This window comes from Hypanus sabinus, unplaced genomic scaffold (genome assembly GCF_030144855.1).
Source record: "Hypanus sabinus isolate sHypSab1 unplaced genomic scaffold, sHypSab1.hap1 scaffold_52, whole genome shotgun sequence".
NCBI lineage: Eukaryota > Metazoa > Chordata > Chondrichthyes > Myliobatiformes > Dasyatidae > Hypanus > Hypanus sabinus.
In genome coordinates, this window is record NW_026781382.1 from 846707 (window position 1) to 862100 (window position 15394).

At 41.0% G+C, this 15394-nt stretch overlaps 1 protein-coding gene across 1 annotated transcript in view; it reads left to right on the forward strand.

Moving 5' to 3' along the window:
• Positions 1–15394, forward strand: part of LOC132389263 (uncharacterized) — a 136751-nt gene that overhangs the window by 40913 nt on the left and 80444 nt on the right. Inside the window, exons 3-5 of the mRNA XM_059961758.1 lie at positions 4242–4463; positions 12168–12449; positions 12996–13184. Of these exons, the coding sequence (XP_059817741.1) occupies positions 4242–4463; positions 12168–12449; positions 12996–13184 (693 nt within the window). The remainder of the gene's footprint in view (positions 1–4241; positions 4464–12167; positions 12450–12995; positions 13185–15394) is intronic.

The following is a 15394-nucleotide window of genomic DNA, read 5'->3' on the forward strand; positions in this document are numbered from 1 at the left end:
CAGGCAGCACTCTTGAGAGTCCTACCTTGGAGGTCCTGTTTTTCAGCTTCCTACCTAACTCGCTGAGTTCTCTCATCAAGACCTCATCCTTGTCCTCGCTATGCCATTGGTACCGACGTGCACCTAGATTTCTGGCTGTTTGCCCTCTTCCTTCAGAATACTCTTTTACCCAAGACAAGACATCCCGTACCCAGGCAGCTGGGAGGCAGCACAACATACGGATATCTCTATCGGGTTGATAGAATCTCATGTCCCTTCCCCTCACTATGGAATCCCCTATCACTACAGCGTTGCTCATCTTCATCTCTCCCATCTGTACCACAGATCCAGATTGAGTGCCGGTGACCCGATCGTTGTGGTCGTCCGTGGTTATCTCCAAAACGAGATAACGATTGTTGAGGAGGATGGCCACAGGGGTTTTAAAACAGAGAAACAGAGAAAACCCATAGGATTATACAGGACCTTCGGCCCACAAAGTTGCGCGGAAAATATCACAACCGTTACACATTACTAGGCGTACCAATAGCCCTGCATTTTTTAACTCTATATACATATCCAAAAGTCTCTTAAAATACCCTATCATATCCACCTTCACCACAGTTGCCGGCAGCCCATTTGAGGCACTCACCACCCTCTGCGTAAGAAACCAACTCTGTACCTAATCTCCAGCACCTTAAGACTGTGTCCTCTTGTGGCAACCACTTCAGCCCTGGAAAAAGCCTGTGACAAACAGCACGATCAATGCCTCACATTGCCTCCGCATATGTGTTTAAAATGGTCTCCCCTCTATCCTGAGGTTTGTACTCTTGTCCTAGACTCCCTCCATATAGGAAACATTCTTCCTACATCTGCTCTGCCTAGGCATTTCAACATTGGAATGCTTCAATGAGAATCCCACGTCTTTCGAAGTTATAGAGAAAATAGTCTCAGACCTAGCTAAATTGCAGTTGTTTGATAATCCTTTCATTCCCAGAATCATCCTTGTGAACCACCTCTGAACCTTCTCCAATACAAACACCTTTTTCCTAAAATGAAGTTTCCAACATTGTTATCAGTACAAAAGGTGAGGCGTCACCAATACCTTAAGAAGACCCAGAATCATATCCCTGATCTCGTATTCATGAAATCATTAAATGAATGCAAACATTGCATTTGCCTTCCTCAGCCTATGTTTCCTCAGCACCACCTGCCGCTAAACCAATCTTCGTTTCATCTGCATCTTGGCACCAAAGTCATCTGTTCTATGGTATATACCACAGCATGCAGCATAAAAATAAACGGTTCCAACAACGACCACTGCAGAACAGCACTAGTGAAAGGCAGTCATGAAGAAACGGATATTTTTTTCACATTCCCTGCTTCTTACATATCAGCCGTTGCACCCACAATTCCGATAACGTTCCTGATATACTATGGGCTGCTAAACTGGTAAGCAGCTCATGTAAGACACCTTGGCAAAGGCCTTCTGAGAATGCAGATAGAGAACATTCACTGCTTCTGTTTATCGATCCTACGTGTAATCTCCTCAAAGAAGTCCAACAGGTTCGCCAGGTAGGGTTTGCTCTTAAGAAAACCTTGCAGACTTTCTCATATCATCTCCCGTGTTACCAAATGCTCCGTCCCATCGTAACAATAGACTCCGACATTTTTCCACGCACTGTGGTGAGGTTAACTGGTTAACTGGTATCTAATTTCCTTTCTGGTGCCTTTCCCTTATCTTAAAGAGTGGAGTAAGATTTGCCATTTCCCTGTGTTCTAGCACAATGACAGGCTCCAAAGATTTTTGAGAGATCATTGCTCATGTCTTTGCAGTCACTAACGCTACCACTTTCAAAATCCTAGGGTGCAGCTCGTCTGTACCCTTATATCTTTCTAATTTGTGAGCATGTTATTTCTTGTAATTCTCTTTCCTCACACCCCTGAACAATTGGCACATTGCTCGTGTCTTCCACAATGAAGACGGATGCAAAACACCAATTTAGTCCATTTGCCATCTCCTTGTTCCACATTATTATTTCACCGGCCTCATTTTCTTTCCGTCGCATATCCACAGTCTTTTTTAAATTTTGTTTACTTGAAAAAGATTTTACTTATCATTTTGCTATCAGCTTGCTTTCATATCTCATCTTAATCTCCCCAATTTCTATTTTATTTGTACTGTCTAGGGTTTAAGAACACTTCTTATTCCTAGTGTATGTCCTCTCTGTGGCAATTATATTGGCTTTGTTTTCCCGTGTCAGCCACCGATTTATTTTTCTTTGCCATTTGATTTTTTCTTTGCTACTCTACCCTGCGCATGCAGCTAAACTCACGCCATTGCTGTTCTTCCGTCATCCTTGCCAACATATTCTTCCAATTACTTCGCCAACTCCTCTCTCATACCAATGAAATGTCTTTTACTCCATTGAAGTACTTCTACACCAGACATTACTTTCTCGCTTTTAAATTTCATGATGAATTCAATCATATTATGATTGCTGGCCCCTAAGGGATATTTACAGCAGTGCCATATTTTCCCATTTCTCTATTCCTGAATTAAATGTTCTCCAATGGAATATTCATTCAGTGACTTGGATGTTTCTTTTTATTGTATCCTTCTCCTGACCAGTGGTTTCCAATATTTCTATTTCGTACAGTTCCTTGGAGCGTTCTATAGTTTTCGTGATGTACTTTTTTCCAGGATACAGACTCACCAGTAATTGGAACTTGACTACATATAGGTTTCCAAAAATAAATCACAGTTTAGCTAGCAATGAACTTATAAATTCATTTTGCTGCACCAATAATAATTCGGTTTGCTATATTAAAGCGTTTTGAATACTTGTGCAATCAATTGTTTTGTGTTTTATATTTGAAATTAAGGCAGATCACTTGCTAGAGATCTTTTTTCTGCTGAGTTTGAAACGGAAGTTTTTCCGTTGTTCAGGGTCAAAAAAGCCAAATTAAATCTAATGTGTTTCAACGTTATGAAGCAATAACACATGAAAACTTCCGGTGGGGGCGGTAAATACTTTCTTATGCACAGACGATTAATACATTAAAATTAAACAAACTGGGTAATTTCTCTTAGCAGAATAAACAGAGTTAACGTTTTACTGCAAAGTTCTTTAACAGAAATTAAGGTCAAATGTTTTTACAATTATTTCTACTTTAGATGCCCAGAATCAGCATGATTTCTTTTCTTTTCCTTTAGCTGAGTGTTCTCTTATTTATCATAAACTACTTATCAAAGTCATTGCTTTAGAAATTGACCGTTTCCCTGCACCAATGCACAGACAGCTGTGGGAATATGTTTAGGAAATGGTTGCATGTTAAGTGAGGTGAGGGGCTCCATAGGTCACAGCGGACCATGGAGCTTGCGTCCTTGCTCTCGAGATGCGCAAGCCTGAGCACTATGATATGGGGAGCAAGCTGTTCACCAAGTAGCAAGCTGTTCCCCAGGTAGCAAGCCAACACTTCCACAAATCCCGAATTTGTCCCTTCTCATGTCAGTGCAAACGATAACATCGGGCTTAGTAGCTGAGCTACAATTGAAGTCCCGGAGCTGGGCTTGGCTGGCAGAAACCATTTGAGGGACAAGGCGCTGGATTTATTTAATAGGAAGTGTGAACTTGCGCCCATTGCCACCCCAAGCTATAACAAACTTAAGAAACGGTTTCATGTCATATGCTGGTCTCATTCCTTCAGATGCAGAATATAGTCATTTATGCATGTTAGAATATTTACCCTGAGGCTTTATTTTGAATCGGAGGCGATAAAGACGGAAAACAAAATACTAATAACCGTGGTGTATTTTTCACATCCTGAAGTTTGCTTGTTCGTTTGTCTGTCTGTCTGTCTGTCTGTCTGTCTGTCTGTCTGTCTGTCTATCTATCTCTCTATCTATCTATCTATCTATCTATCTATCTATCTATCTATCTATCTATCTATCTATCTATCTATCTATCTATCTATCTATCTATCTATCTATCTATCTATCTATCTATCTATCTATCTATCTATCTATCTATCTATCTATCTATTTATCTATCTATCTATTTATCTATCTATATTTCTATCTATCTACCTATCTATCTATCTATCTATCTCTTTCTATATTTTTAATTTATTTGTATTTCATGAGCACTTGTCAATCTGTTCCGAAGGTATCGTTAATCCCTCCATTTTCTGCCATATAAAGGATTTTCAACCATCGTCCCCAATGTAATTATCAATTCTCGGTTTTTGTTTTACATTCACAGGAACGACATCGTTTGGTTTTCCTTTCCCTGAAGATGCTGAAGTCCATAACAGAGAAATGATGCACAACCATAAAAAACCGGTTGAGTTTCGGGCCAGGAAAATCAATCCGGTTGCAGCGTTCGAAGGCTTTCTGGAGGACACAATCAACCGTTGTTTGGGTGAACTTGGCTATTGGTTGAGTGATCTCGGTCTTTTCCCCTTGGAGCGACGGAGGATGAAAGGTGACCTGATAGAGATGTATAAGATCATAAGAGGCATTGATCGTGTGGATAGTCAGAATATTTTTCTTCCCCAGTGCTGAAATGTTTGCCACAAGAGGAAACAAGTTTAAGGTGCTGCGGAGAAGGTACAGAGGAGATAGGGATGTATATTTTTCTCTCTCAGAGAGTACTGAGATAGACGATTAATGGGCAGCCAGCATCGGTGGTTTACCACCGAAGCATACGAGAAGGTTTCTTTTAAGAGAAAAATAGATAGGTACATGGAGCATAGAAAAATTGAGGTCCATGTGGAAGTCACGTAATCTCTAAAGTGGGGAAATGTTCTTCGCAGCTTGTTGGTCGAATGGGCTGTATTGCGCTGTAGGTTTTCTGTGTTTCTATGTTTATAAATGTGCATATGTTAACAAAATACAAGATGAAAGTGGTAGAGTACGTTTGTCAATAATATTTAGATATATTCAATGGATAAGACTTATTTACTGAAAAAGAACGTTTGCACTTCTATTAAACCATGTGCTGCAAGCGAACTGCTGGATTTAGTATAGCTGCACTAATTCGTGCACTAGACCCAAAAAAATACACACAACTAATTATTTCATAAATTAGAGAAAGAGAAATTCAGTGTAAATGTACAAACCTCTTCACCAAGAATTACCCGGTTAAAAATATTGAAACAAGCGGTTTCAACATGATAGCATATATGTATCCGTGTTAACATTGACTTCCTTGAACATGGACTGCCAGTATCGATTTCCTTTGCGTAAATTATGCACTTTAGTGGTGAATTAATAGTAAGGTAAATTCGTGCATCCCACATACAGAAAATATACACAACTGTCGGAGAATGACACAGGTAAAAAATGATCAGAGGTGATATGAGGGAATCATAATTTCTCCATGAGTGATAAGACAGGCAGATGTACCTGGCCAATTAGTGGATGGACATCCGCTGAGAACATTTAAGTGGTAATATTGACGAGAACTTGAATCGCTCAGGCACAGCACGCGGGTTTGAAGGGCTGTAATCTGGGACATGCAAAACATACCATTAAAATATGACCATTGCGGTTACTTACAGGACCACTCAGAGTCTCCTTAAATAGACTTAAATGACAATGAATCATGCTACAACATCCAAAAGAAATGCAAGCAGATGGACTGCAAGTCGCAACCAGATTTCCGAATGGCCAATTTTTGAAGACGGATTATTGAGAAATTTTATCTTAATCTTACGATAGGGCATTGAGGAATGCAGAGGAACAGAGAGATCTAGGAATAACAGTGCATAGTTCCCTGAAGTTGGAGTCTCATGTAGATAGGATGGTGAAGAAGGCTTTTGGAACGCTGGCCTTTATAAATCACAGCATTGAGTACAGAAGTTGGGATGTAATGTTAAAATTGTACAAGGCATTGGTAAGGCCAAATTTGGAATATTGTGTGCAGTTCTGTTCACCGAATTATAGGAAAGATATCAATAAATTAGAGAGAGTGCGGAGACGATTTACTAGGATGTTACCTGGGTTTCAGCACTTAAGTTACAGAGAAAGGTTGAACAAGTTAGGTCTCTATTCATTGGAGAGTAGAAGGTTGAGGGGGGATTTGATCGAGGTATTTAAAATTTTGAGAGGGATAGATAGAGTTGACGTGAACAGGCTGTTTCCATTGAGAGTAGGGAAGATTCAAACGAGAGGACATGATTTGAGAGTTAGGGGGCAGAAGTTTAAGGGAAACACGAGGGGATATTTCTTTACTCAGAGAGTGATAGCTGTGTGGAATGAGCTTCCTGTAGAAGTAGTAGAGGCCAGTTCAGTTCTGTCATTTAAGGTGAAATTGGATAGGTATATGGACAGGAAAGGAGTGGAGGGTTATGGGCTGAGTGCGGGTAGGTGGGCCTAGGTGAGATTAAGGGTTCGGCACGGACTAGGAGGGCCGAGATGGTGCTGTGATTGTTATATGGTTATATGGTTGGAGTATTGAGAGTTTTGTGCCTTCCACGTGATTGCAGCAGCGAGAGGAAACGTGCCGTGTATGGGTGGGGAGGGGAGTTCCTTGAGGATGGTTGTTGCTTTCCTTCGATGATGTTTCATGCAGATGTTCTCAGTGGATGGGGGGTGCCGGTGGCCGCGAGTTTGCCGTTCTCCCTGATGGCCAGGCCGTATCCATTATATTTTTTGTTCATGGAAATTAGTGTTGCCACACTTGGCTGTGTTTTAGCCTATAAAAGTACTCTCATATACTCACATTCCTGATCATGAAGTGTTTCGGGAGGGTTGTCATAAGGCACAGCAACACCATGCTGCCCCCTTCACTGGACCCCATGCAATATGCGTGCCGTCCCAACCACTGAACAAACGGCGCCATTGCGAGCATCCTCCACCTGGCCCTAACCCAGGTAACCACCTATAAAAAGAAGACACGTATGCTCGAATTCTGTTCATATACTTCAGTTCATACAACACAATCATCCTCCAGAAACTGATCAGAAAGCTGAGACTACTGGGCCTGATCACATCCCTCTGCAATTGGATACTAAACTGCGTGAGTGGGAGACAGTCAGTCCGGATCGGAGACAGCATCCTCATTACCATCACACTGAGCTCGGGTCCCTCAGGGCTTTATGCTCAGTACACTGATTTTCAATCTACTGGCCAATGCCTGTGCAGCAACAAACAGCTCGAACAACATCATCAAGTTTACCGATGACACAACTGTGCTGGGTCTCATCAGCAAGAATGACCAGTAAGCACACTGAGAGCAGGTGCAACGTTTAACTTACTGGTGCAGAGTCAACAACATATTTCTGGATGTGAACAAAACAAAAGAGATGGTTGTTGACTTCTGGAAGGCACAGAACGACCACTCCCCGCTGATCATCGATAGCTTCTCCGTTGAGATCATTAAGAGAACCAAATTTCCTGGTGTTCACCTGACGGAGAATCTCACCTGGCCCCTCAAAACCAGCTTCATACCAAAGAAAGCCCAGCAGCGAATCTACCTTGTGCGGAGGCTGAGAAAAGTGCATCTCCCGCCCACCCCCCCCCCCCCGCCCCATCCTCATCACATTCTGCAGGGGTCGTATTGAGAGCATCCAGGCGAGTTGCATCTTGCCTGTTTCGGAAATTGCATCACCGCATAACCATGCAGGGGATAGTGGGGTCAGCTGAGAAGATCATTCGGGGTCTTTCTTTCCGCCATTACATACATTTACATTACACGCTGCATCCACAAAGCAAACAACATCATGAAGGACCTCATACACCCCTCATACAAATTATACTCCAACCTGCCGTCTGGGAAAAGGCACCATAGCATTCTGCCTGTCAGGACCTGTCTCGTTTTTACTGTGTAATGTACCAGCAGTTATGGGCGAAATGATAATAAAAAAGTGACTCGACTTGACTTCACTGCGGTACTCCACTAAAGATGTTTTGTAAAGTTTTAAATGTCAATCTGAATTTTCGCAAATTAATTTAAGAAGCTGCTGTGCTTTCTTCCTAATTGCAGTTATTGCACTTCCGTACTGGGCCCATGGCAGCTCCTCTGAAATGATCAAACCGACGAACTTAATAATTACTACCCTATAAATGAGTTTACCAAGACATAAGCCATTAGATATATGTATGGACATAGTAAATCTAAATATGTCATACTGTATAATAAAAAAAACAGAAAAAAGAAAGAAAAAAAAAACAAAAAAAAATTATATAATGCAAAACTAATCTAATCTAATAACTATAACTAATAAGTAATATAAAAGAAAGAAAAACAAACAAAAGAGAAGGAGAAAAAAAAAGTGGGCTGTTTATAATATCTCACAAAAATAAGTATTCATCAATGCCGTCACTTCCGGTCCTCTCAAAATACAGAAGCTAAAAGCTAGGAAATCAAATGTACTTGGCACAGGGTCATATTACATCATATGAAAATGTTGAATATATGTTGAATGTATGTTTTTTTTCATATGTAATGGAATGTGTATGTTGGTAATTTCTTTATCAATATATCATCTGTATTCTGTCCATATTACTAATATTAATAAAAAGATTTAGAAAGAAAAAAAAATAATTACTACCCTTCTCCATCTCTGAGCCTCCGATCAGGATTGTCACATGCTCCTCTGTATTTCGCTATTCTGAGGACACTTTTCAACTCTATAATCTAGATTACTTTTAGCAATAGGTTACTACTGTTGCACGGCTCAGCGAGATGTTCAATCTCCTTCCAACCTACGACAACTGTGTCGTCAGCAAACATGAGTAGGGTATTGGAATTGTGCTTAGACACCATAGTCATAACTTTACACCGAGAGGAGCAATGGGATAATCACACAAACTCGCCATGCAACAGGGCTGTGCAGACTGAAAGGATAAACAACCGAATAATGACACAGCGAATTTTGGTGATAACACCAAGATCGTATGGCTCATTACCAGGAACAATTTGATGGCTGACAGAGAACAGCTGGAAGATCTCAAGGTTTGGTGACAGGCAGATAATAGTTTCGTAAATGTCCACGTCAATTGACATGTTTAGCGACTATAGAAGCACTCGCACCACTTACACAGTTCTCTTTTAATATATCGGAGGTAGAGCAGCGGAAACTGAACATTTCGCACAAGAATACATCGTACACATTTCTCAAAGTGGATATGAAGTTTACAACCCTGTGATACGACTTCTCACAGATTTAATACGTTTAAATAAAAACATCAGATCCACAAGATGTAAAGAAACAAACAAAACACATTGCACAGATGTATCTACAACATACCCATCCTGTACTGTCTGAGCAGTACTGTGCACATCAACAGAATATCCCTAAGATTTTCCATCTCTGCTTGGTACGGAAACTGCTGACCGAGAAGCTCGTCAAGGGTAGTCAAAACTCCTCTACACATCAGTGTCACCATGATGGTCATATTTATACAAAGGAAGTATCATGAATAATGCCAGCCATTCTTCTTATGGACTCTTTGTGCCACTTCCTTAAGGTACGATGTGATGTGACACACACTCCAGGAATACCAGACTCAACAACACTTCCGTTCCCCATGCAGTGAAGAGAAGAAACACCACAACCGCAAATCCATCATTCTGCATCCTCTCCCCTACCAACGCAAATACTTAATAATACCTTGTCAAAGACGCATTATGAACAGACAATCCGGAAATCACATTTCTGGAATGCAATCTCTGTACTTATGCGAGCTGAATCATATTTTGTTTTACATATAGATCCTGAACAATGTATTTTGCGTATATTTTACATTAAGGCAACATAATGGAATGTGAATGGAACTGCTACCTCCAGCAACCATGATGGAAATTTGATTGTGGTCTCCGGCCCCCACTTTGTGCGTCATTTGTTCTTTCACTAACTCGTTCATTCATTTTGCAAATACCAATTTTGCTGCTCGTAGTAAGGTGAGTTGGTCAATGTAAATGTTAGTTCTGTGTTATGGTATATTATTAGGGTGTCGGCAGATGATCCCGGAGACGGGAAGTAGAATGATATTCATGTGGGGTTGTTGGACGTGGAGCGAAATTGGTAGGGCACAGAAACGGTTGCACCAAACGGAGATGGATAATTCACTGTCACAAACTTCATCAGCAATGCTAAGTGAGAGACTGGGATAAGCAAGCCAATACAATGGTGCCTTTGATGCAAATATTGAAAAGAAACACGCAATGAAGATAGACAATTAAACTAAGACAATGGTCGATATTCCATAAGGTAGAAAATGGGAGATGAAGAGACAAGTAAAAAGTAAGCTGTCAATGTCGACAACCCATGAGTTGGCCAACCACTGAGTTTGGAGATGGAGATCCACATTGGCAGAAAAAAAAAATAAATTGGGGACTGAAAAAATGAAAGGGATAACAATGATAAGAAACTGTGGCCTTTTTAATTGTGTGGACAGCTGCATTAATTCACCCGCCGAACTACTGGCAGGAGATAAGGAGGACAAGCCAGAAATGAAAATAGAACAAACTACACAAATAGGATCCGAACCGAAGACATGCGCGGATTTCGGGGATGCGAGGGACCGCATCCACTATTTCATGCGGATCAACTCAGATGAAGGACATGTTGCAAAATGAAAGCACACGTGCAGCCCGGTAATTGTGCTGCTGGGGAGAACCAGTTTAGACGTCGTGTGATCGCTTGATTCGAGTGTGATGTTCACCTCTTGGGTTGTTTATTGGAACGGCTACAGGATTTGCAATCCATATATTCTAGTGCAGTCTAGGCAATAGTAATTGTTGGTTGCTGTTTTGGTTGTACGTTTTAGTTGTAAAGTATCCTCTTGCACAGGGGCGCCTTAGTCACTTCTGAGCAACTGAAGTCTTTCTTCAGCAACGCTCTTCCCTGATTTCCTCGTGACATATCTATTCAGCAAAATTTCCTCCTAGTGTTTGGATATAACGATTTGTTCATTAAGGATGTATTAATGAGTGATTAATACATTAATGCAGTAATACCCCACCAGGGCTCACAAACCTTCCTGCAAAAGCAACTAAATGACCTGTTGAGGGAAATGTGAGTTAAGCGTTTGCATGACATGACTCGGATTTAGCATTGCTTTATTGCGGTGGCCTGCTCGTGAAGGGGCTGTTTGTGCGTCTGGAGTTTCTGTTGATCCCTAAAGTCTTTCAAATGGATGTTTGGCGGTATTGTTCCAAGACTACTATAGGCTCATCATTCAATTCCATACAATATTGTAAGAAGGACGGCTGCTCTATAGACCATAGGGCTTCTACTCCTGGAGGAAAACATGAATGAATTCAGAGATTTCAGAATGGTGCCATGGATATAAGTACAAAATGAATGTACCAGGGGCGAAATCATAGAGTCCAAATTAGTGGAAAACACGCATACACAAGATCGTTGGACTACCTGATCAGGGAGATAGAGGATATTATTGGATTGACTTGCTGGTAGAGTTCTATAGGAAATATCAATTAGGTTGCCTGGATGAAGATAGCCGAATGACAGCAGTTGGGGCCTTGCCTGATATTGTTTTATGATCGGTGGTGCTTCGTCATGAGGAGCAGACTCTCGATTAGCGAGTGCCCTGTGAAATGCAGACAAAATTGGATTGGAGGTGGAAGTCAGTGGGTGGATGTCGTACGTTGTTTTAGAGATTCAAAACCTGTTATCTGCGATGCGCTTCCGATATCCTCTTTTCTGATGATCCATAGTTTTATTACTATGTGGGTTGCCGGGTCAGTAAATACGCAGTAAGACGTACAGTTGATGATACAGAGCCGTGTAACAAATGTAGAATAAATGTGCCAAGGAAAGGGAAAAAAAAACTGCATACATATGTGTACATATATCTCCTATCGAAAATCACGTTAACTCAGTCGTATTAGTAATAATATTAGAAAGCGTGTAATGAAAAAAAAAATGATGCTTATCTTCACCAGTTGGAGATCTGACTTCAGGCGATAGGGTGTCAGATTTCAGTTGTGTAAGTTGTTTCTGTGACAGCATATGCACTACTAGGCATCTATTGACAATGGCGATGATAAAAATCTTTGTCTCCCTCATTCTCTCACATTCACTCCCTCTCTACTCTCTCTCTCTCTTTCTCGGCCTCACCCCACCCTGAGATGTGCCTTTAGCAGTATCCTGTCAGTTCAAAGTTCTTCAGTCACTCCAGTCAATCCCAGATTTAATTATTCTCCATCTCCATTAAGTGCCAGATTGCACCCTGGATAATCCTCCGAAAGTGTCAGAAGCCCATGGCACAGAAGACAACAACAACCGATTTAATGAAATAAATTCTCAGAGTCCGATCCGCCAGATGGGAAAAACAAGTCCTGCCATTCGCGGGCAAGTTGATCAGAATGAATCTGATATTGTTGACAACAGGTCTTCTGGAAAGGAGGTTAAGCGACTCCAGAAAATGGTTAAAGATGGACAACGAACAGGATTAGATGAAAACGCAGACTCATGCAGAGTGAACGAAACGGAATTTTGTGAGTGTATTTAACTTAATTTCTGCTGAATTCGATTTCAAATCTCAAGATTGTTTGATAATATTTCCAGTACATAGGTATAAACGAGAATGAAATTATTGTTCCTTCCGGTTTGATGCAGAATTCAGAAACGCACTAAATAAATACCACAATATAAAATCTCAATAATTAAATGGAAGTATGTAAGATACCATGTAAAATAAATATAATCAGTAATACATTATGCTTAAAGTAAAATCCGTGAATACGTAAGGTCGACGTACGCTTTTGACTGTTGAAAAGCAGTCATGCACTTCGCAAATGTTAAACTATTATATCTCTCTTTCTCTCTCTCTCTCTCTCTCTCTCTCTCTCTCTCTCTCTCTCTCTCTCTCTCTCTCTCTCTCTCTCTCACTCTCTCTCTCTCTCTCTCTCTCTCTCTCTCTCACTCACTCTCTCTCTCTTCCTGAGCTGTGTTTTTAGCAGGAGACTGGCATTACTGTCAATTTAACGATTTACTGTCACTCCATTTAATACCACATTTAATTATTCTCCATATCCATCCAGGGCCCGATCAGAGGAAGGGGAAAACAAGACGTGCCCTTCAAGGGCAGGTTGATCAGAGTGAATCTGATATTATTGACAAAAGGTCTTCTGGAAAGGAGGTTAAGCGACCCCACAAAATGGTTAAAGATGGACAACGAACAGGATTAGATAAAAACGCAGACTCATGCAGAGTGAACGAAACGGAATTTTGTGAGTGTATTTAACTTAATTTCTGCTGAATTCGATTTCAAATTTCAAGATTGTTTGATAACATTTCCAGTACATAGGTATAAGTGAGAATGAAATTATTGAGCCTTCCGGTTTGATGCAGAATTTATAAACGCACTAAATAAATACCACAACATAAAATCACAATAATTAAATGGATGTATGTAAGATACCAAGTAAAATAAATATAATCAGTAATGCATTATGCTTAAAGAGCAGTCCATGAATAAATGAGATCGCCGCATACTGTCAATACTGTCAACTTAAAGATTTGCAGTCACTCCATTTAATACCACATCTAACTCTTCTCCATATCCTTCCGGGACCCGATCAATATGTAAGATAAGATAGCACGTAAAAATAAAAATATATATTATATCCTTCATGCAACTCCAGGCACAGGAGTGCAGTTACATAAGGCAAATCTGACTGGTATGTTGTAGTGGGGATAGGGAGGGGTGGATGGGAGTACTGTGTTGGCTTGGTGGGCAGAGATGATACTCAGCTTTAATGATTGGAGCGTCTTACACTTCTTCTGGAAGTAACATATCAACACTTATTGCCATAAGTAACATATGGAACTTCCGTTCTTATTTCGTTAGAACTGGTTTTTTTTATGGAACCACCAGTCTGCTGTACTCAGCAATACGCTTACCGACATAACCCTTCTAGTACAGATGACAAAGCGTAACAAATGCGATAAGAGCTTTTGATATACCCATAATAATATAGTCTATTACTATAATATCTTGCTCTGAAACTGGTATGAAAATTTACAAAAAAAAAAAGAACTGAAATCACAGATTTTAGAAAATACTAAGCATAATTCCACTCACTTAAATTAGTACTACCTCCGACAGATTGAAGAAGAGAAACAACAAGCATTCAATACGTTACAGAAAACTTAGATGACACTTCGAAGGATGTATTTCCATTAATGGATGCAGTGTTTATTGCTCCGCACGGGTGTATACAATTCTGAAATGAACCACACAGAACTAACTTGAAATGAAAGCACAACTAAGAGAAATGAAGCAATGATAAGCACAGAAGGATACATTATCTAATCGAAGCGCTTTACCGTGCACTCACAGCTTACAATCCCACGATCTGAGCAAACTAGCCATCGACAATGACTTTAAGTCTCCGGGCCCCGATCGTTTCATTTTCTCTGTTGATATTTGGTCCTTGCACAACTACATCCTGCGACAGCAGCACCTTAGCGCTCTCCGCTTCTTTCTGGGCAGCTGGCTACAAGCAATTCCACTCCAGATCCACACCCCTCCATATGGCGGAAGTGGTCTTCACTTTCAGTTATTTTTTCTTCGAATCGTCCCAATTCCTGCAAACCAAAGCAGTAGCCATGGGCATTCGCATAGGTCCCTTTTTTGCCTGTTATCTCGTCGGCTACGTGGAACAATCCATGTTTGACTCCTGCACATGCATCACATACCACACTTTCTAAGTTACAAGGACAACACCATTGTTGCTGCTTCCTGCACCCAAGTGAAGTTCGTCGAAGTTACCTCCAACATCCACACTGCCCTCGAATATATTTAGTCAATTTCGACACAGGTCCCTCTTTTCTCGATCTTTCTGTCTGCATCCCTGGATGCAGTCTATTTACTGATTAATTTAATAACTCACTGACTATACTTCTTCGCAGACTATCACTTGTACTATGCCATCCCTTCTCTCAGTTGCTCTTTCTCCGACGCAGATGGGGCTTTTCATTACAGAACAATCGAAACGTCTCCCTTCTTCAAAGAAATGGTAATCTGGTCCTCCACCATCAGTGCTGCCCTCACTGGCGTCTCTTTAAGACTGGTACACATCTGTTTTCACACGACACATCCTTACCTCCCTACCAGTGATAGTGTTGCTCTTGTTCTCACCTACCATCCTACGAGTTTGCGCACTCATCACATAACTCTCCATAAATTCTGCCATCTCTAACGACATCCCACCAACGAGCACACCTTCCCCTCTCCCCCATCCCCAAATAATGCTTGCTACAGGATGCCCTCCCTACGCATCACTTTTATCCACACGTCCCTCTCTTCTGGGATTTACACTTTCAAGCGGAACAAGTGTCATACCTGCCTCTACATCTCTTCCCCCACTACAATTCAGGGACACTAACAGTAGTCCAGCTGATGTGACACTTAACCTGCTAGTCTGCTTGGGTCACC